This window comes from Chiloscyllium plagiosum, chromosome 4 (assembly GCF_004010195.1).
Source record: "Chiloscyllium plagiosum isolate BGI_BamShark_2017 chromosome 4, ASM401019v2, whole genome shotgun sequence".
Lineage (NCBI taxonomy): Eukaryota > Metazoa > Chordata > Chondrichthyes > Orectolobiformes > Hemiscylliidae > Chiloscyllium > Chiloscyllium plagiosum.
The window spans coordinates 119474471-119495115 of NC_057713.1; the positions used below are offsets into that span (position 1 = coordinate 119474471).

The following is a 20645-nucleotide window of genomic DNA, read 5'->3' on the forward strand; positions in this document are numbered from 1 at the left end:
GGCATTGGATAGGTATATGGAGGATAGTGGGCTAGTGTAGGTTAGGTGGGCTTGGATCGGCGCAACATCGAGGGCCGAAGGGCCTGTACTGCGCTGTATTCTTCTATGTTCTATGTTCTATGTTCTAATGCTGGCTATATGAGTAGCAGCTTACTAGCTTTTAAGCCATGCCGCATTCCTTTAAAATACTGCTTTTAAAATAAGCTTTCCTCATTTCAGTTTACAGTCTTAAAAAACACAAAATAAAAAGACATGATTCTGAGAAGGCTTTTGTTTAACTGCTTGGTGTTAAACATTATGACAGTACACCTTATAACAAGAACATACAATTCGAAGACACTCCAATTTGACAGTGTAATGTATTGTATGGGAGATTTGGAATTGATTTTTTTAATGAACGAGGACATTTCTTGCCAGGTCAATAATGATTGTGCATCTCCAATTGTTCTTGAGAAGGTGATTGTGAGCTGTCTTCGTGAACTGCATTGCTTCAAGAGATGTAAGGACACCCACAATGCGTTCTAGGACATTGACCACCAAGAGAGAAGGAACAACAATGAGGTGACAAGTTAGGATTGTATGTGGTGTCAAAGAGAACATACTAGTGTTGCTGCACCTGTGCATCTGCTGCCCTTTTCCTTTTAGTTAGTAGAGGTTGCAGGATTGGAGTCCAAACGGAGTGTCACAAAATAGGTTATTTCTGAGTCAGTGCAGTCTGATAGCTCTGTTGATAATTCCTTCCATCACTTTGCTGATGATCGAGAGTAGACTGATAGGATTGTAATTCATGAGGTTTTATCCTCATTATCAGGCGTGGCTAGTTCTAGACTCCATGTCTTCAGTGCTATGCCAGCATGTTGTGTCAAGGCTTTTACAGTATACAGGCACTTTGGCTGTTTCTTCTCTCATGTGAAGTGAATTGAATTGACTGTAGACTTGCATCTGCGGTACTGGAGACTTCAGTAAGAGGATGAGATGGATCATCCACTTGCACTTCTGGTTGAAAATTAATGCAACTACCTCAGTCTTATCATTTGCACTAATGTGCTGGGCTCACCCATCATTAAAGATGGGGATATTTGTGGACCCTTTTCCTCCTGTTCATTAGTTATTTAATTGTCCACGACCACTCATGGATGGATGTGGCAAACTGCAGAACTTAGATCTGATCTATTGTTTGTGGGATTATGTTAGCTGTTTGACATTCAAGTAGGCATGTGTTGCAACTTCAACAGTTTGCTACCTTTTTTGTTATGCATGGTGCTGCTTCTGGCATGCCCTTGAACAGTCTTTATTGAATGCAGAACAGTGGAAATGAAGCCTTCTTGTTATATAAGGAACATTTATTTTATAATTTGAAACATTTTAGTCTGTGTTTTACAATTTTCATTTTCAGTAAAGTTATCCAATTAGTTTGAATCTTCAATTAGAAGTTATGCAATATTTGTTCCATTGAATTTGTAATATCTAAATGTTTCATACTTATTAATATATTTTTGCAATTCATTGTATACTCTGGGATGTTGCCAGGGTTGGAAGATTTGAGCAGAGAATGAATAGGCTGGGGCTGTTCTCCCTGGAATGTCGGAGGCTGAGGGGTGACTTTATAGAGATTTATAAAATCATGAGGAGCATGGATAGGATAAATAGACAAGGCCTTTTCCCTGGGTTGGGGGAATCCAGAACAAGAGATCCCCCAGAATCCAGAATCCAGAACAATAGGTTTAGGGTGAGGGCAGAAAGATTTAAAAGGGACCTAAGGGGCAACTTTTTCATGCAGTGGGTAGTGCATATATGGAATGATCTGCCAGAGGAAGTAGTGGAGTCTGGTACAATTACAACACTTAAAAGGCATCTGGATTGTTATGTGAATAGGAAAAGTTTAGAGGGATATGGGCCAAGTGCTGAAAAATGGGGCTAGATGAGGTTAGGATATCTGGTCAGCATGGACGGGTTAGATCGGAGGGTCTGTTTCCATGTTGTGCATCTCTATGACACTATGGTGCCTCACAACTTTCCTCAAAAACAAAGACAAAGCTGTGGTAATGTTGTGCAGTGCATTTGAGATATAATAGTCACTGAACTGTGTTGCTCAATGGTCTGCAAAGGAGTTCACTTGTTATAAGTATGGCTCAAGCGGTACATACTCTAGTATTACTCGACACTGCCCCTGGAGACAAAATGATCATAATCAATGCTAACAATGGAAATACTAGTCACGCTCTACACTTAGAAGTAATGCATAATAATTCTGAATATATATCAGATTTAATAAATAACATGTTAGCAAATATTATTAAGTCATGAATAATGGCAAGTATATTCCAAGGCCTGGGTTCTCTGTTTTCATTAACATCTGTTACCTCAACTTCACCAACATGTGTTTCTCAAACTGCACTACATCAGCATTGTGATGCAGTTCTGTATGTTCTACATTAAGGTAGAACAAAGTACCATAAGTCTTTATCATTTTATATTGTTGCACAATTTTAAGGGTGATCTTAAAAGCATTGTCTATTGTGAGTTTATATTGTGAATAGAAAAGTTAACAAATAGATTTTTAAACTCAGTTTTGCAAAGTACGTATTGATGGCAGCATTTATTGACCATCCCTAATTTATTTGCAAAGTTGGTGCTGCACTAATGTCTTAGAAGGTTCGTGTGTCATGTGGTGGGAAGAATCACATTGATGCATGGAGAGTATTCTAGGATTTTGAGTCAGCAACAGTCAACTAACAGCGGTATTCTTCCAAGTCACGATGGGGTGTGACTGGGTGACTTTCAGGTAGCGGTACTCTTATGCATATGCTGTCTTGTTCCTTCACATGGTTGCTGTTAGAGGAGCCTTGATGCACTTTAGTGAGTTGTTACAGCGTATCTGGTAGATGATACACATTACGCTATGATGTACTATCTGGTAGATGATACACATTACGCTATGATGTACCAATGGCAGACTGTGTAAATATTTAAGGCGGTATTGGGGTGCTGTAGATGCCTTCTAATTATTTTTCTTTCCCTGTATTTTCTGCTCTCTACTTGATTCTCTATTGTGTGTTCTACCTAACATTTATTATAAGTTTCCTATTCATGTTGTGTCAGTCACTGGGATGAGTGCACGGTGGAAGTGGTTCTGTGAAGCTGACAAACTCTGAAGGCTTTGATCAATTACATTGTAAAGCCCCAACTAGAGGCAACCTTATTGAGACATACAGGATCATGAGGACTCTTGATGTGGCAGATGTGGGAAAGTTGATTTCCCTTGTAGGAGATTCTAGGACCAGAAAACATAGTCTCAGTGAATGTTGTCACCCATTCAACACAGAAGTAAGGAAGAATTTCTTCAGGTTGCAGTGAATCTGTGAAATTATTTTCACCACAGAGAGTTGCAAAGAACTTGTCATGAAGTATTTTTAAGGTTGAGATAGACAGTTAGAGCCCAGGATGGAAGGATGTGCACATCACCTGAGCCTTGGGGTAATTAGAAGGAGGTCATTTGGCTCACTGAATCCATGCTGGCTCTCTGTAGACTTACTTAATCAGTCCCAATCCCATGTTGTATCCTTTTGGTCCTGCGGGTTTATTTCCCTCCAGTATTCATCCAATTTCCTTTTGAAATCATTGATTTTTTCAAATTCCATCGCACAGAGTTCCAATTCATTGCATAAAAAAGACTTTCATATACTTTTCTGACTTCACTTGCCCAAAGTGTTGTCCACTTTACATCAATATTGTAAATATTGTGTTTTCCTTTGCACGTCATATATTGTACTGTACTCATCTCCACATTTCCACATCTCCACATACCTTGATGTTGTCCTATACCCCAGTCCAGGCACACCCCACATGCATTCGGGATACCACCCACGCCCTCCGCCTCCTCCAAAACTTTTGTTTCCGGGCCACCAACGCCTCATCTTCACCATGGACATCCAGTCCCTATACACCTCCATCTGCCATGATGAGGCTTCCAAGCACTCTGTTTCTTTCTCCCCTGGCATATCCACCAGTACCGCTCCACACGCCCTCCGCCTCCTCCAAAACTTTTGTTTCCGGGCCACCAACGCCTCATCTTCACCATGAACATCCAGTCCCTATACACCTCCATCTGCTATGATGAGAGCTTCCAAGCACTCTGTTTCTTTCTCCCCTGGCATATCCACCAGTACCGCTCCACTGATACTCTCATTTGTGTGGCTGAACTGGTCCTCAACCTCATAATTTCACCTTTGAATCCTCCCACTTCCTCCAGACAAAAGGGGTAGCCATGGGCACCCGCATGGGCCCCAGCTATGCCTGTCTCTTTGTCGGTTGCATGGAACAGTCGATCTTCCACTGGCACCATTCCCTATCTTTCCCTCTGCTACATTGATGGCTGTATCAGCACCACCTCGTGCTCCCACAAGGAGGTTGAACAGTTCATCAATTTCACCAACACATTCCACCCTGGCTTTAAGTTCATCTCTACCATCTCAGACACCTCGATCCCCTTCCTGGACCTCTCCATCTCCATCAACAGTGACCAACTCTACACGGATCTCTTCCCAATTCCTCCGCTTCTGCCGCATCTATTCCCAGGTGGACCAATTCCACCACAGAATACACCAGATGCCCACCTTCTTTAAAGACCGCAATTTCCCCTCTCACGTGATTGATGATGCCCTCCAGCGCATCTCATCCACTTCCTGTGCCTCCGCCCTCGAACCCCGCCCATCCAACCACAACAAGGACAGAACTCCTGGTCCTCACCTTTCACCCCACCAACCTCCTTATACAACGCATCATCTTCCACCATTTCCGCCACATACAAATGGACCCCCACCACCAGAGATATATATCCCTCCCCTCTCTTGTCTGCTTTCTTAAAGACCATTCTCTCCACGACTCCCTGGTCAAGTCCACACTCTCCACCAACCCACCCTCCCCTCTGGGCATCTTCCCATGGCACCACAGAAATCAGGAAACCTGCGCCACACCTCCCCCCTCTTCTCCGTCCAAGGCCCCAAAGGAGCCTTCCGGATCCATCAGAGTTTTACCTGTAGTTCCACACATGTCATTTACTGTACCCGTTGCTCCTGATGCGGTCTCCTCTACGTTGGGGAGACAGGACACCTACTCGCAAAGCGCTTCAGAGAACATCTCTGGGACATCCGCACCAACCAACCCCACTGCCCCATGGCCGAACACCTCATCTCTCACACTCTGCCAAGTACACGCAAGTCCTGGGCCTCCTCAATCACCAAACCCTAACCACCCGACACCTGGAGGAAGAGTGCCTTATCTTCCATTGGGACTTCCAACCACACGGCATCAATGTGGATTTCACCAGTTTCCTCATTTCCCTCCCCCCCCCCACCTTATCCTAATTCCAACCTTCCAACTTCGCACCACCCTCATGACCTGTTCTACCTTTCCATCTCCCTTCCCACCTATCCACTCCACCGTCCTCTCCGACCAATCACCATTACCCCTACCTCCATCCACCTATCGCACTCTCAGCTACCTTCCCCCCAGCCACACACCCCTTCCATTTATCTCTCCATCCCCTCGGCTCACAAGCCCATTCCACTTGCCCAAAACGTCAATTCTCCTGCTCCTTGGGTGTTGTCTGACCTACTGTGCTTTTCCAGCACCACACTTTCAACTCTGATCTCCAGGAAATGTAGTCCTCACTTTCTCCATATATTGTACTGTAACTTATTGTTGTGGAAATTTGCATTTATATAATGCATTTCATGATCTCATAATATTTTGAATGCAAGTAGTTTTGAATGTTGTCACTGTTGTCAAACGTTGCAAAGTAGGTCTGCCAATTCGAAGGAAGACCCAACATGCAGCCATGAACCAAATGAACAGATACACTAATTGTGCAGTATTGTTTTTCAAACATTAGCCACAGGAACATTGATATTCTTCTTTGAATACTGCTGTGGAATCTTTACCTAAGCTGGTTTGTGGGTTTTCAACTTAGAATCCAATCTAAACTTTGACAATTAATTCCTGTCTTTGTGTTGCATTAAAATGCCAGCCTGGATTGGGTTTTCAAATTCTGGAGTGTGGGTTGAACCCATGCCTTCTCAGGCAAGGATGCTACACCTTAGCACAGTTGACACAATAGGGGGAAAGGGAAGGGTGGGGTAGCAGTAAGATTTTATTGCAAGGCTAATTATTCCACAGATGTGATTGTCACTTTTTCTCTAAACGTCATTCCCAGTGGAATATTCGGATGCTAAAAATGTTGATGAACAAAATATTGGCTTGCCATGCTGTGCAAAAATGGTCAAAATGAGTCATCAGTTACTAGGTGGAGACATTGCTGAATTTTGTGTTTTTCTTCCACATATATTTGTTTCCATGATAAACCAAAAATATGTTTTTTTAATCAAAAGGAAATCATTTAATTTATTTGAAACAAATACATGGTGTCTATACCTGGGTCAGGAAGGTTAGTCTGAGGGAATTAGACCAGCCTAAGGGGCTGGGACATTGAAAAACTGAACGAGTGAGGGTGACTTTGACCTGGATGTTGACAAGGAGGACTGGGCCAGATGTGTTGTGAAGGTCAGTGGGATTTGACTGATCTGCTCTGGTGCTGCCTTCTCCCCACTCCCTCCCTACACACCCACTCCCTTTACCAGTCTCCACGTGTACTCTCTCACCTCTGCAGCCACACGCATGCGTCTAATGTATCTCTTTTCATCCCAAATGATAGGTTCCAGGAGGAAGAGGCGGGATGGGACCGTTTAATGAATATCACAAGGTAATGTCGCTCTGGTATTCCCCTTTCTTAACCTCACCGCCAGCCCTCAATGTGATGGTGCCCTAAGATGGGTTAGATCCTTGCGTGGGAAGGGGATGCTGATGCGGGAGATTTTGTCGCATGTGTGTGTGTGTGTAGGGAGGGAGGGAGAAATTAGTGATGACTGTTGGCGCTGCTGCAGAAGGTGACTCCCTGAAATGCTATTTTCTAGATCGAGAGAGAGAGAGAGAGAGGATGGAATTTTTTTTGGCGCAGTGAGTTGTCTATTTGCATGGAATTGGAGGGGGGAGTGGAACTGGCGTGTCGCTTTGCAGCTCTCTCTCTCTCTCTCTCTGTATGTGTCTGTGTCTCTGATCGCAATGTCTGACCGAGAGGCTGACAGCAGCAGCTCCTCCTGCCGCAGACACACAGCCCCCGGCCGCCTTTAGAGGCACTGCCCAGCCCGGAATGGAACAGGTATGTTGTTCCTCTGCTTTATTCCCGGCTCGGTTCGGACGGGAGGATGTGTACAGTCTCTCTCCCTCTCTCTCTCACACATACACACGTTTCTCTCTCTCTCTCTGTTGGGCAGGATCAGAAGGTGCGAGAGAAGCGAAGTCCACGCAGCCGCATCCCGAGACTGGTTCTCCGCCCTTATCCCCACATCCAGAAAGGATCGCCCTCCTCCGAGTCCCCGATCTCCGAGGAGGAGAGTCGGGATTACGACCTGAGCTCCGGGCACTCCCGGAGGTCCACCACCGTCAGCAGCATCAGCTTCTGTTCAGGTACCTCTCTGATGAGCGAGCGTTCATTATTCGGGTTTCCTTACATTATTTAAACCCCTCCCAAGGACTATGTGCTCTCTCCTTCATTGCACAGACATCTGTTTTGTGTGGAACCCAGCATTTCTGTTTACAGTTTGATAACAAGGCTGTCCCCGGTTAGTGACTGTACTGCAGTCTCTGCTATCTGTAGGACTGCTGCCAAAGTCAAGACAATGTGATGTCAGATAAAATATTGGAACGGTCCCAAAGAGGGTGGAATCCAGATGCAAAACGTTCACTGGTTACCATTTTCAGCTTTGAGACAATGGAGTGTTCTCTCTCTCTCTCTCTCTCTGTCTCCCTTACAGGGTCATCCAGCTGTGTCCACAACACATTTACATGGACACTGTCTTACCAAATTATTTGGCAAACTTTTTTCCCTCATCCCTGAATGGGGGTTACAAAGGCAACCACCCTTCTCAAATGAAAGACAATCCTTTATATCATAAAGTGTAAATAATGCAGGCCCTATGGGAGATGTGTTTATCAGCAACATGTTGAGGGTAGATTCTGAGCACGTTTTTCTGTGTGGCTTTCAGTGTTCCTTTTATTTTCCGGCTGCGGTTACTCACTGTTGTTCGCATCAATAATTTCAGACAGAGGTTACAACCACAAGCAGGGGAATTTAATCCTTTATCCAAGGATGAGTTTGAGCTGGTCTTTTGGGGTAGGGGTGACTTAAAGTCTGAAAATTCAGCTGAACCTAACTGAGTCAGGAAAGTGGAAAGTATAAAAACATGCTGCAAAGAGATAGTGTGGAACATTTAATCGATCGAAGTGGTGAATTTTATTGGAGTATGTTTTCCAAGCTGAAAACACAGTAGCTTCATCAAGGCAAACACTTTGTGTAATTCAGGAGATGAGTGCCTTTTACATTGATGTTCAGGATCTAGGCCTCAATTTCTGTTATCAGGCACCACCATGACAATTTTTCCCATTTCACCCCCATCCCACGGATCCTCAAGGCCCCCAATTCCAGCAGGGAGTAGTCTGTACCCTTGCCCCTCGGCTCCTGTTCCACTTGCCCAATTTCTAAACCACTGACTTCCCCCACGTCTCTCTCTGCAATCTCCTCACTTCGCCCCTACCACCACCCATGATCCACTACATCAGGATTCTTCACCATTCACAGCAGCACCCAATTCCCCTGCAGCATATATACCCACCCTCATCCATCAACCGTTAGGCTTCCAATCCAACTTCACTACCAGACCACCCATATTTTCCCCACCCTCCCAATGGCCACACCACTGATTTTCCCCTACCTTACCCTCTGAGAATCCTGAATTCTTTCCTACCTCACAGCCAAACCCCCAACTCCACTCATTGGGCCTTCAATTTAATCTCCAAGCTACTAATGTCTCCATAGCCTCCAATTCTCTTATCTGAAGCCTTTGACCTCTTTCCAGCCCTCTGGTTCTTCCTTCAAGGTTCATGAACATCTCCGAGGCCCTGGTTCCTTTTCCATCCCAACTCTGCGTCATCGTCCAGGTGTTCGACTTTTTCCCTCCTCTCGGAACGCTGAAATCCAACTCTAAGGAACCTGTCAACCAACATCCTCAGTAAGCCAACATCCCTGCTTTCAAGATTGTCCCCACCTTACCTGGTCTTGTTTCATCAAAAACTCCTTGTTGTATCAGGAGCCCAGCTGGTTGGCAAGCGATGGTCTGATTGGTGACCTCACACAGACTTGGTCTGGAATAAGAACTCCAGCCTGCGTATAAATTCTCAATTCTTGAGATTCCCATGACTGACTGACCCAGCGAGTGATTCGATAAGTAAAAGTGCGGCCCAATATTCTTCATATGTCCGAATGAAATGGTGCCAGCATCGTTGCCCTAGCTGTCCCTTAAAAATAACTATACCATAACATTGCAGATTCGGTCGAGGCGTTCAAGAGAAAATTGAATTGTATTCTGAAAGAAAACATGCACAGGGCTATGGGGAATGGCAATAGCGAAATGCTTCTTCAAAGAACCCACACAGATGTGGTGGGCCGAATCACCTCTTTCTATGCTGTAACCATTCTGTGATTTGGTCAAAGTGATGACTCAGTATCATAAGAAAATATATTTTATAATAACATCAGCAGTAAATTGGGGGAAAATACCATACCATTAACTGAATATTTTAAATACAACTGAATACTTCATTCCTTTGGGAAGATATACATTATATTTGGATGTGTTTTTGAACAGTTTTATGTATATGTTTCATTCTATCAGTGATTTAAGTCCTAATCTAATATGTTTAGCAATAAATTAAGTTGATGCTATGACTCTACAATACATTGTGTAATATGATGAATAAGTAGTGAGTAATTACTATAGACATCGGGATTTGAACAGTTTAATAGCATGTTATCCTAAAGAAAATTGAATTTGAATGTAAAATATTAAGGGATCTGTGACTAAACTTTATTTTGAAGACATGTCTGTTAGTTGATAAATGTTGGTAACAGGACCTTCTGTGAAACCTGATTGGAGATGTCTTTAGTTGGGTGAACATCTGAGACAATTGCATTTCTGTACTATCTGTCATTTGTATGACATCAGAGGTCAAAAAGCAATGGTTAAATTAATTACTACGTTGGATGTGCTTCTTTGGAAACAAATCATTTTGCAACTCTCAACCTTGGAGTCAGCAGTTAGTTTTAATTAAGTATTTATTTTATGTCATTCAGTTCTGAATGAGTCCATTAATAAATAGATTAATTGTAATAAGTATAGGCTTTTGCTTCTATTTTAAAAAGTCAGCAGAGACCTCAATTAATGTTTCCTTAGTTGGACCTGTTTGTAAATTTATATTTTTAACAAAGTGAAGCTGAAGCTAATATTTTTTTTAATAAACTGCCAAATACCACTATAGCTTCATTATTCTGCTAACAACTTCAAAATGTCTGAATGAAATGTTAAAATGCAATAAAAGAAATTATCTCATCAATCTTATCGATCTCTAAGTCAACTATTTATTTGTTTTAGATCTATATTTTAACCAAATCTAAACATCCTAATTTCAGTACCATTCTCCTAAAAATACTACTTTGTTTTACTTGAAGGTAGCAGCAACATGGGTTTATGTGTAGATGTCATCAAACCTATTTATTTTGTGATTATAGAATCAGAGTCATACAGCATGGAAAGAGACCCTTTGGTTTAACTTGTCCATGTCAACTAATTTTCCCAAACTAAACGAGTCCCATTTCCCTGCATTTGACCCTTATCCCTCTCACCCTTTTCTGTTGATGTACCTATCCAAATGTCTTAAATGATGTAACCGAACCTGCATCTACCACTTCTATTCCACACATGAACCACCCTCTGTGTGAAGACATTGCCCCTCCAGTTCCTTTTTAAATCTTTCTCCTCTCTCCTTAAAAATTGCCCTGTAGTTTTTAACTCCCCTGCCCTAAGGAAAATAACTTTGCTAGTCACCTTGTCTGTGTCCTTCATACTTTTGTAAACTTGTATAAGGTGACCCTTCAACCTACGCTCTATTGAAAAAAATCCCAGTCTATGCAGCCTCTTCTCACAACACAAACCTTCCAATCACGGCAATATCCTGGTAAGTATTTTCTGAACCCCCACCAATTTAATAGTATCCTTCCTACAGCAGGATGACCTGAACTGTGCACAGTACTCCAAAAGTGGCGCCTCCAATGTCCTGTACAACTGCACCATGACGTCCAAACTCCAAATTCAGTGGTTTGAGCAATGAAGGCAAGTGTGTTAAATGCCATTCTTTACCCCCTGTTGACCTGTGATGTAACTTTCAAAGAACTATGTATCTGAACTCTTAAGTCTCTCTCTGTTTGACACTACCCAGGACCTTCCCAGTAACTGCGTAACTCCTTCCCTTGTTCATCTCACCATCTGTGATATCTTTATTCTCCATGTTGAAATGGAAAGGGCTGATGAAGCACAAATGTTTTGTTATTGAAGACATTCAAAAGCGATACTTTTTTTAAAAAAAATTCACAGAATCTGAGCATTTCTGGCTGGGCCAGTATATCTTGTGCATCTCTAATTGCCTGAAATTCAGGAAAGTGGCGATGACTTGCCTCCTTAATCTGCTACAGTCTTTGGCCTGTACTGACACTCGCAATGCTATTGGAAAGGTGCTAATTCAGGATATTGTCTCAGTGACTGTGAAAGAATGGTAATACTTTTTAAGTCTTGGTTGCGTGTGCCTTAGAGGTTCCCATGCATCTGCTGACCTTGTCCTCCTATACAATTGTAAGGAACAGGTATAGGCCATTCAGCCTCTTGAGCTTGTTGTGCAATTAAATAGCATCATCGCTGATTTGACATTCCTTACATCTACTTTCCTACCTCCATGTGGTATTGGTTGCAGGTTTGGAAGGTGCTATTGAAGGAGACACGATGAGTCACTGTATGGCAACATGTAGATCATCCACACTGCTCCCATTGTTTATCAGTGTTGAAAGTGATGGGTTGCTAATCAAGTTGTTACTAGCATTGAATTTCTTGACTGTTGGAACTATACTCATCCTGACAGGTGGAGATTGTTCCTGTTCATCTGGGCAAATGAAGAGTAATCCATCACACTCCTGATTTGTTCTTTGTAGATGGTGGACAGAAGGTGAGTTACTTGCTGCAGACTTCCTTGCCACTGACCAGCTTTTGTAGCCATAGCATTTATATGACTGGTCTAGTCAGGTTCTGGCTCATGATAATCCTCAGGATGTTGATCGTGAGGAATTCAGTGGTAGTAATACCATCAAACATCAAGAGGTCGTGGTTAGACGCTCTCTTGTTGGAGATGGTCATTGATTTGAACTTGTGTGGAATGAATATTGCATGCTACTTATTAGCTCAAAATTGGATATTGTCCAAGTCTTGCTGCAAATGGACACTAACTGCTTCAATAGCTGAAGAGTCATGAAAATTGCTGAATATTGTGCAATCATCAGCAAATATCCCCACTTCTGATTTCATGATGAAGGGAAGGTCATTGATGAAGAAGTTGAAAATGATTGGGATTTGGGAAACTTGCCTGTGGCAATGCTATCCTCAGGATGAGATGATTGATCTCCAGCAATCACACACGTACTCTCTTGTGCGAGTTGTAACTCCAACAAGCAGAAGATTTTGCCTGATTCCCAGTTTTCCTTGGGATCCTTGATACCATTCTTACTTGCTGCCTTGATGACTAGGGCAGTGTCACTCACTTCACACCTGGAGTTCAGCTCTTTTGATAATGTTGGAGCAAAGCTGTAATAAGATCAGGAATTGCATGGCCCTATCAGAACCCAAACTGAGTGTCAGTGATCAGTTTATTTCTTTACAAGTGCTGCCTGATGACCGTATTGACAACCCTTCCATTACCATGCTGATAAATGAGAGTAGGCTGGATCAGTCAGTATTGGCCAGGTTGGATTTGTTCTGCTTTTTATGGACAGAGCATACCTGGGCAGTTTTCCATATCTGTTCTGAGGAAGGGTCACTGGACATGAAATATTAATTCTGTTTTCTCTCCACAGATGCTGTTATACCTGGGTTTTTTTTTAGCAATTTCGGTTTTTGTTTCTGATTTCCAACATCCACAATACTTTTGGTTTTCAGTTTTCCACGTTGATGGGTAAATGCCATTATAACAACAGCTTGGCTAGTTAGTGGTGTAGCTAATTCAGAGTACAAACCTTCAGTACATTATGGACCAGGCCATCGAAGGATTTAGGTTATTGTCTTAGAATACTAACATTTATTTAAAGGTATGTGCAAGTGCTGTGTCCCAGATGTGATTTGTTTGGTCCGCTATTAGGCCTTGATCAAAAAACGCTTGTTCTTACGACACAGCTAAAATACAGAGAAAAGAAGAATTGTCATAACTTTCACTCTATTGAAATAGTTAACAAGACAATGCATTGTTTAACCACTAATCATTAACTGTCTGATATAGGCAGCCTCGCAATGAACACACAATTTGGCAAAATTGCAATTCAGCAAAATGATTACGATCCTCATATGCTGACTTTCTCCAGTCCAGAAGAAAGAAACAATCTGTCCCTTTTGATTCTTAAAAGGAGGTTGCTCATCTGAGACTTTACCTCGAGCTGTTTTCATCAGCCAGCTACCTTCAACTCGCTGAAAGTAAAACTAAAAATGATTCTGGGTCTGTCAGCCCTGACCCCGCCCACTCATTATTCATTTGGCTCATTTAAAAAAAAACACCCAGGAAGAATTCAAAAGCTGTTCACCAAGTGCCTGTCCAAAGGAGTCATTTCGACATCACTGCAACAGAAACAGGATAGACACATCTGTCTTAAAGGCACAGTACGTCACAAGTACTATTGCCTAAATATTGTCCGGCCTTAGCCTTAGTAGTAACCAGTGCCTTCAGCCGGATGAATTGAATTGGTTGAAGACTGAGTGTGATATTGGGGACTTCAGATGGATGCTGAGACGGATCATCCACACCATATATCTGGCTGAAGATGGTTACCAATACTTCAGCCTTGAATTTTGCACTTACCTGCTGGACTTCCGCACTGAAGATGAGGTTATTTAGCTTCCCCTTCACCACAGTTCATGACTGATGGGCAGGACTGCAGAACGTGAATCCAATCTATTGGTTGTGGAATCACTTAGCCCTAGCTGTTGCATGCTAATTCTGCTGCTTGGCAGACCTGTAGCTGCATCAGATTAACACCACATTTTTAGGTATTCCTTTTGCTACTCCTGGCATGTCCTTCTGCAGTCTTCATTAAACCAGAATTCATTTCCCACCTTGATGGTAGTGTTGAAACAAAGTTCTACTGCTCATGGCCCAGAGTATCTCAAGTGCTAGGATTTGAGTTGCTAGATTTTTTTGAAATCTTTTCCATTTAACACGCTAGTAACAATGGAGGGTAACCTCAGTGTGAAGATGGGACTTTGTTCCCGCAATTTCTATGCTGTGGTCACTCTTAACGATACTGCATGGGCAGATGTAGGTGTGACATGCATATTTGTGAGGACAAGATAAAGTTTTTTTCCTCTAGATTACCAATGGGGTGACATTCCCACTACTTCGCTAGCTCTCCAACATAAATGTGTCAGTGACGCAGGAAACATTAAGAGCCATCGCATCTTATAAATTATTCTCTCCCAGCTAAAATTAATGCACTCAATTTTTTGTGTGTATGTTTCAATGTGACCAATTACAATTATTTGATTATTAATTAAAGGATTTTCAGCTGGAGGGATGCTGTTTTACTTTCGTTTAGCATTTTAACCATATGCATGTGTATGTTAGAAAAGTGCAAAATAAAATGTCTGATCACTTTTAATGTACTTTCCATTTCCTCTTAAAAACCCTTTTTCCCAAATAAAACACAATTTTCCATTTAGGAGGCCCTCATCCTAAATGTAATGTTTGGACAATTTTGAATTACTATTTGGAGGTTATGTAGCTGCAAATAACTCCCACATATAACACCAAATGAGTTGGAAACAACTAATCCCACATTTTGACAAAATACTTGGGACAATTATGAACCATGAACAGGACAGTGCAGAGCTTAAGGACATTGGCACATTGCTGGAGAGAGCAGGCAGGTGACAGACGTAGATCAGTTCAGAGAAATGTGAAGTGATGCGCCTTGGTACAAAAAATTGAGAGCCAGGTTACTATTCTAATTGTTGTGCAAGAGCCAAAAGATGGGGCGTGTACGTACATAAGTCAGTAAAGGTGGTAGGACACTTGGAGAGAGTAGTTAATGAATAATTAATAGTCTAAAGTTTATAACTAAAGGCGTAGAGTAATAAAGCAGGGTGGTTATTATAAACTTAAATAAGACCTCACCTGAAGTATTGTCAGGTTCTGAGTGCCATGTTATTGGGAAGAATGTGAATGCAATGAAGACAATACAGAAAAGGCTTATGAGAATGAAACTTGGGATGAGGTTCCTCAGTTATCAGGAAAGATTTGAGAAGTTGAGACTTTTTATTTGTTTTCTTTAGGGGCACTAGGGAAATTTAGTAGAAGCTTTTGAAGTCATGAGCAGATTGGACAGATTTGAATAGGGACAAACTGTCCACACTCGATGAATGGAGATGGCAGAGCTTTAAAGAAACCAGTGTGAAGTTAGAAAAAAAAACTCACACAGCGAGTTAGGATCTGAAATGTACTGTGTGGAACTGCGGTAGAGGCAACTTTAATTAAGGCATTCGGAGAGCATTGGATAATTTAAATAGAAAACAATGTGCAAGGTTATTGACATTAAGTTAAAATGCTTTTAGAGAGCAGTGCAGATAGAGTTGAATGGTCACTTCCTCCAGTATAACAATTCTGTGATTCTATTGACAGTTCCCAAATGAACATTATATGAAATGTAAGCTGAGATTGCATTTACCAAGACTGTGAACAGAATATTAAGCGTAAACTTGTATCTGTTCTGTTTGTTCTTAATTACTAATTTTCCATTTCTGAAGTCTGGTGTACAAGATCTTCCAACAGTGACACAGGTTAAACAGCAATGGAACTGGAACAATATAGGAGCTAAAGCAACATTATCTTCCAACATATGAATCAAAAGAATCAGATTGTTGCTGCTGGGTTTTTAGATTTTTGTCAAATTTAAGACATTTATAGCCAAAGCAAAATAGAGCACCTCCACAGCAGGAAGAATATTTACCAGATGGTGGAATTGATCTGTACTTCCTGCATTCTTTCAATTGCGAGTCATACATCTTCATAAAATGTTGCATTTGAGCCTGAAGTTTGAATCTCACCCGTAGTGCTTCATGCAGCTGCAAAAAGGTGTGGAAGGCTACACTCCGATGTAAAATATAGGCTTGACTGTAAATTCACCATCCTACGAGGCAACTGGAGACATTGAACTTTTTTTTGTCCTTCGGATGTGGGCATCACTGTGTGTGCCAACATGTATTCCATATGTCTAACCACGCCTGCACCTTCTGAGGGGCAGATGAATAAGGGAGTAAGGGGGGAGATAGATCACTACCTTACTGAAATATGTAGGATTCTTAATGGGTTTGACAGGGTAGATGTGGAAAGGTTTTTCCACTTCTAAATGAGACTAGAATCAAGACACACAATCTCCGAATAAGGGGTATCCAAATCGAACAGAAATTAGGAGAAATACCTTTGCCAATTCAAACAGAAATTAAATGTTGCTTTGCAAAGGCTAGTGAATGTGTAGAATTGTTTACCACAGACGGGTACAGAAAATGGATCATGAAGTATGTTCAAGGCTGAAATAGACAGATTTTTAATCAGTAAGAGAATTAAGGGTTATGGGCAAAAGACAAGAAAATGCAACTGAGGATTCTTCGATCAGCCATCACCTAATTGAATGGCAGAACAAACTCCATGGGCTAAATGGTCTGCTAATCATGATCCTCTGATTTACTGTCCCTTACCCATTTCCTAGTCCGCGCTTTTCCCACACTCTTTCTGCCAGGTATGGAAAATGCAGCACACCCATTGGCTGCTGGTTTATGACAGTGGAGTCTTAATATTCCCAATTCTTCTTAGAGCTGCATTTGAACACTTTTTTTTTCTAATCAATTTGTTCAGAGCAGACCTCTAGAACCGATGTGGAACCTGAACCCAGTCCTCCCAGTTCAGGGTTAGAGACACTACCATTGCACCACTAAAGCCCATGACCTTATTTTCTCTAATCCACCCATTGAGAGATGCTGTTACACACCTCTGGAGCAATTAGGGCCTCCTAGTTCATTACCTACGTCATAAGTGACCTCGAGCAATTACTATGCAAATCAGCTGACTTTGCTTGATCCAGTGACGTGGATTTATTCGTTCACAGCTAAATATGACGCAGCTCCTGTAAGCATATTATTGGCCCTTGACGCAGACCTTTTTTGAAGTTAGAATATTGTTTAAGGTTATTTAACAAGAAGAGATTGTAAATAAACAATTGGTTTTAATAATCTGGTGGATTATTTCTGAAATTAGCAAAACTTTCCCTCAGATTCAGTCCTTAATTCCCTGCATGCCTCCACTATACTGTCTTGTGCATAATCAATCCTCACAAGGTTTTTGTCTGCTGCTACTTTGCCTTGCTATGTTTCTCACTTGATCTCTTGTCACTATCTGCTGTTATTTCTAGCAGTCCAGAGCTCCTGCCTTTAATCATGCACTTGGGAAACAGCCAGCCCCCCCCCCCCACCCCATTAACGAAATGGAAACATACTTCAACTATTTCAAGTATTGCCTGATAGACGAAAGTAAACAACATCTATCAAAACAATATCTGGTTATACATCTATTTATTAAACAATTGTCTTGAAATTATTATCATATTTTTGTATAAATGCTTCAATTGATAAGTGATTTTACAAAGTGAGATGGTTGTGCAAAATTAAATTAGGGCAATTATTTCTTAAGTCTAGAATCTTCCTGATTCTACTTAACTATTTTGAACAGGGCAATCGCTCCCCCAACACTCCCCACCCCCACAACCACCACCACTTCAGACCCCCAACTAATGGGAGCTTACATGTTGCAGCAAGGAGCATTCTTACATAATGAAGCTTTTATTAGTTTGAATTGTGTTCTCCTTTTTCCTTGAGCCATTTTGCTGATGAGGTATTATCACTCATATGCTACAAGGACAAAATGTAATAAATACAGAAGGATCATAGAATGATGTAGTGCAGAAGGAGATCATTTCATTCAGCCCATCATGGCTCTGATGGAACTATCCACTAAACTCATTCGCCTGCTCATTTCCCAATCTCCTGTAAACGTTTTCATTTCAAGTACTTACCCAATTCATTTCACAACATCATTACTGAATTGCTTTCAATCATCCTTTCAGACAATGCATTCCAGATTGCAACTCGGTGTGTAAAGAAAATGTTTTGCTCAAGTTCTTTTGCCAATAACTTTTTAAATCTACATCCTCTAATTGGCAACTATTCTGCCAGTGCCTTATTAACTCTATCAAGACAATTCAATTTTGAACAACTCTGGCAAATCGCCTCGTAACCACTCCTGCTTTAAATTTATTCAGCATCTCCACAATTAGTAGAATTTATATAATAGAACATAGAAAAGTACAGCACAGAACAGGCCCTTTGGCCCCCGATGTTGTGCCGAGGTTTAATGTAAAAAATAATAACTTAACCTACGCATTCCATAACTCATGGCTCTCCATGTGCCTGTCCAGCAGTCACTTAAATGCATAACACTAATGTGTACAAACAAGCCTCTCCCTGGTGAGAATCTCACCTGGGCCTTCAACATTTTGTTGGAGAATTGGCCTTTTTTTTTTAGCTCTCCTATTTCTTGCCAATGCTCATGATCAGTGGCTGGGAAAATTCAACCCATGATCCTGGATTTCCATTTTTGGTAATTCCTGAAGGTAACCATATGTAGGATTCGTAAATCAACAACAAAATTGTTGGCCATTTTCTATTTCCAAATAGGTTTTGGCTTTAAAGCTGCAAATCTAACATCTCCAAAACTAATGTACTGAAAATATAACAGTTGAGCATCAGTAGGTGATTAATTTAAATAGCTTCAGTCTGCCTTAGAGATGTTTCAGCTTGAAGTTAAAAATCGCACAATACCAGGTTATAAGAGGAAGTGAAGACTGCGGATGCTGGAGATCAGATTCGAGAGTGTGTTGCAAGAAAAGCACAGCAGGTCAGGTAGCATCCCGAGGAGCAGGAGAATTGACATTTCAGGCATAAGCCCTTCATCAGGAAGGGCTTATGCCCAAAATGTCGATTTTCCTGCTTCTCAGATGCTGCCTGACCTGCTGTGCTTTTCCAGCAACACACTCAATACTAGTTTATAGTCCAACAGGTTTATTTAGAAGAACTAGTTTTCGGAGCGCTGCTTCTTCCAACTCCTGTTGGACTATACCCTGGTGATGTGTTATTTTTAAACTTTGAACACCCCAGTCCAATACTGGCACCTCCAGATCATTTCTGCTTGAAGGTAGCTTGGATGTAGATGAAGACTGAACTCCTCTTTGGCTTAACTAAAGACTTTGCACATGAAAGTAACATTGCATCATGAACCCAGAAATAGCATGTTATCAGGTCCTGCGAATGATCCGAGCTTCCAATCACCTGATTGTTTTCTTTCTTGTCCTCGTTGGGCAGATGATACAGGATGTCCCAGCAGCCAGTCAGTGTCTCCAGTTAAATCCCCTTCGAAGTCAGCCAGTTCCCTGTTGACATTTCCCACAGTGAGTGAAGAGGAAGAAAGTGGACGGAAACCAAACTCTGGAGCTGCAACAGAGTGGAGCGTTCAGCACGTCAAACACAAGAGGGAACAAACATTATGTCTGGTGCAACCAGGTAGGGAACCCTGATTTTAAATTAGTTGATATCATGTGACCAATATTGAAATATATCCAAGCACAGTTGGGTTGTCCCCAGCTTGAGAGTTTCAAGAATAAGGAAGGATTGTATGCATTAAGTTCTGTTAGCAACTTTTAGAACTGTCATGGTGGCTTTGTAAATTTACATCATGATGTAATAGGCCAGATTTTCCTGAACCATTTAAAAATGAAGAGCAACATGCATTTTGGACCCATTCCCAGCTTTCATGAAATGAGGTAAAAAAAATGACTGCAGATGCTGGAAACCAGATTCTGGATTAGTGGTGCAGGAAGAGCACAGCAGTTCAGGCAGCATCCAAGGAGCTTCAAAATCGACGTTTCGGGCAAAAGCCCTTCATCAGGAATAAAGGCAGTGAGCCTGAAGCGTGGAGAGATAAGCTAGGGGAGGGTGGGGGTGGGGAGAGAGTAGCATAGAGTACAATGGGTGAGTGGGGGAGGAGAAGAAGGTGATAGGTCAGGGAGGAGAGGGTGGAGTGGATAGGTGGAAAAGGAGATAGGCAGGTAGGACAGGTCCGGACAAGTCATGGGAACAGTGCTGAGCTGGAAGTTTGGAACTAGGCTGAGGTGGGGGGAAGGGGAAATGAGGAAACTATTGAAGTCCACATTGATGCCATGGGGTTGAAGTGTTCTGAGGCGGAAGATGAGGCGTTCTTCCTTCAGGCGTCTGGTGGTGAGGGAACGGCGGTGAAGGAGGCCCAGGACCTCCATGTCCTCGGCAGAGTGGGAGGGGGAGTTGAAA

General features: G+C 42.0%; 1 protein-coding gene across 5 annotated transcripts in view; it reads left to right on the forward strand.

The window, feature by feature from the left end:
* LOC122549349 (syntabulin-like) overlaps positions 1 to 20645 on the forward strand; it is a 104100-nt gene that overhangs the window by 30686 nt on the left and 52769 nt on the right. For 3 of the 5 annotated variants that reach the window (XM_043689013.1, XM_043689011.1, XM_043689015.1), the window contains exons 2-4: positions 6713 to 6760; positions 7332 to 7524; positions 19665 to 19862. In XM_043689013.1, coding sequence (XP_043544948.1) covers positions 6734 to 6760; positions 7332 to 7524; positions 19665 to 19862 — 418 coding nt within the window. In that variant the 5' untranslated portion in view covers positions 6713 to 6733. Of the gene's footprint in view, positions 1 to 6542; positions 6562 to 6712; positions 6761 to 6816; positions 7217 to 7331; positions 7525 to 19664; positions 19863 to 20645 lie in introns of those variants that run through there. The other 2 variants (XM_043689014.1, XM_043689016.1) reach the window with 2 other exon arrangements.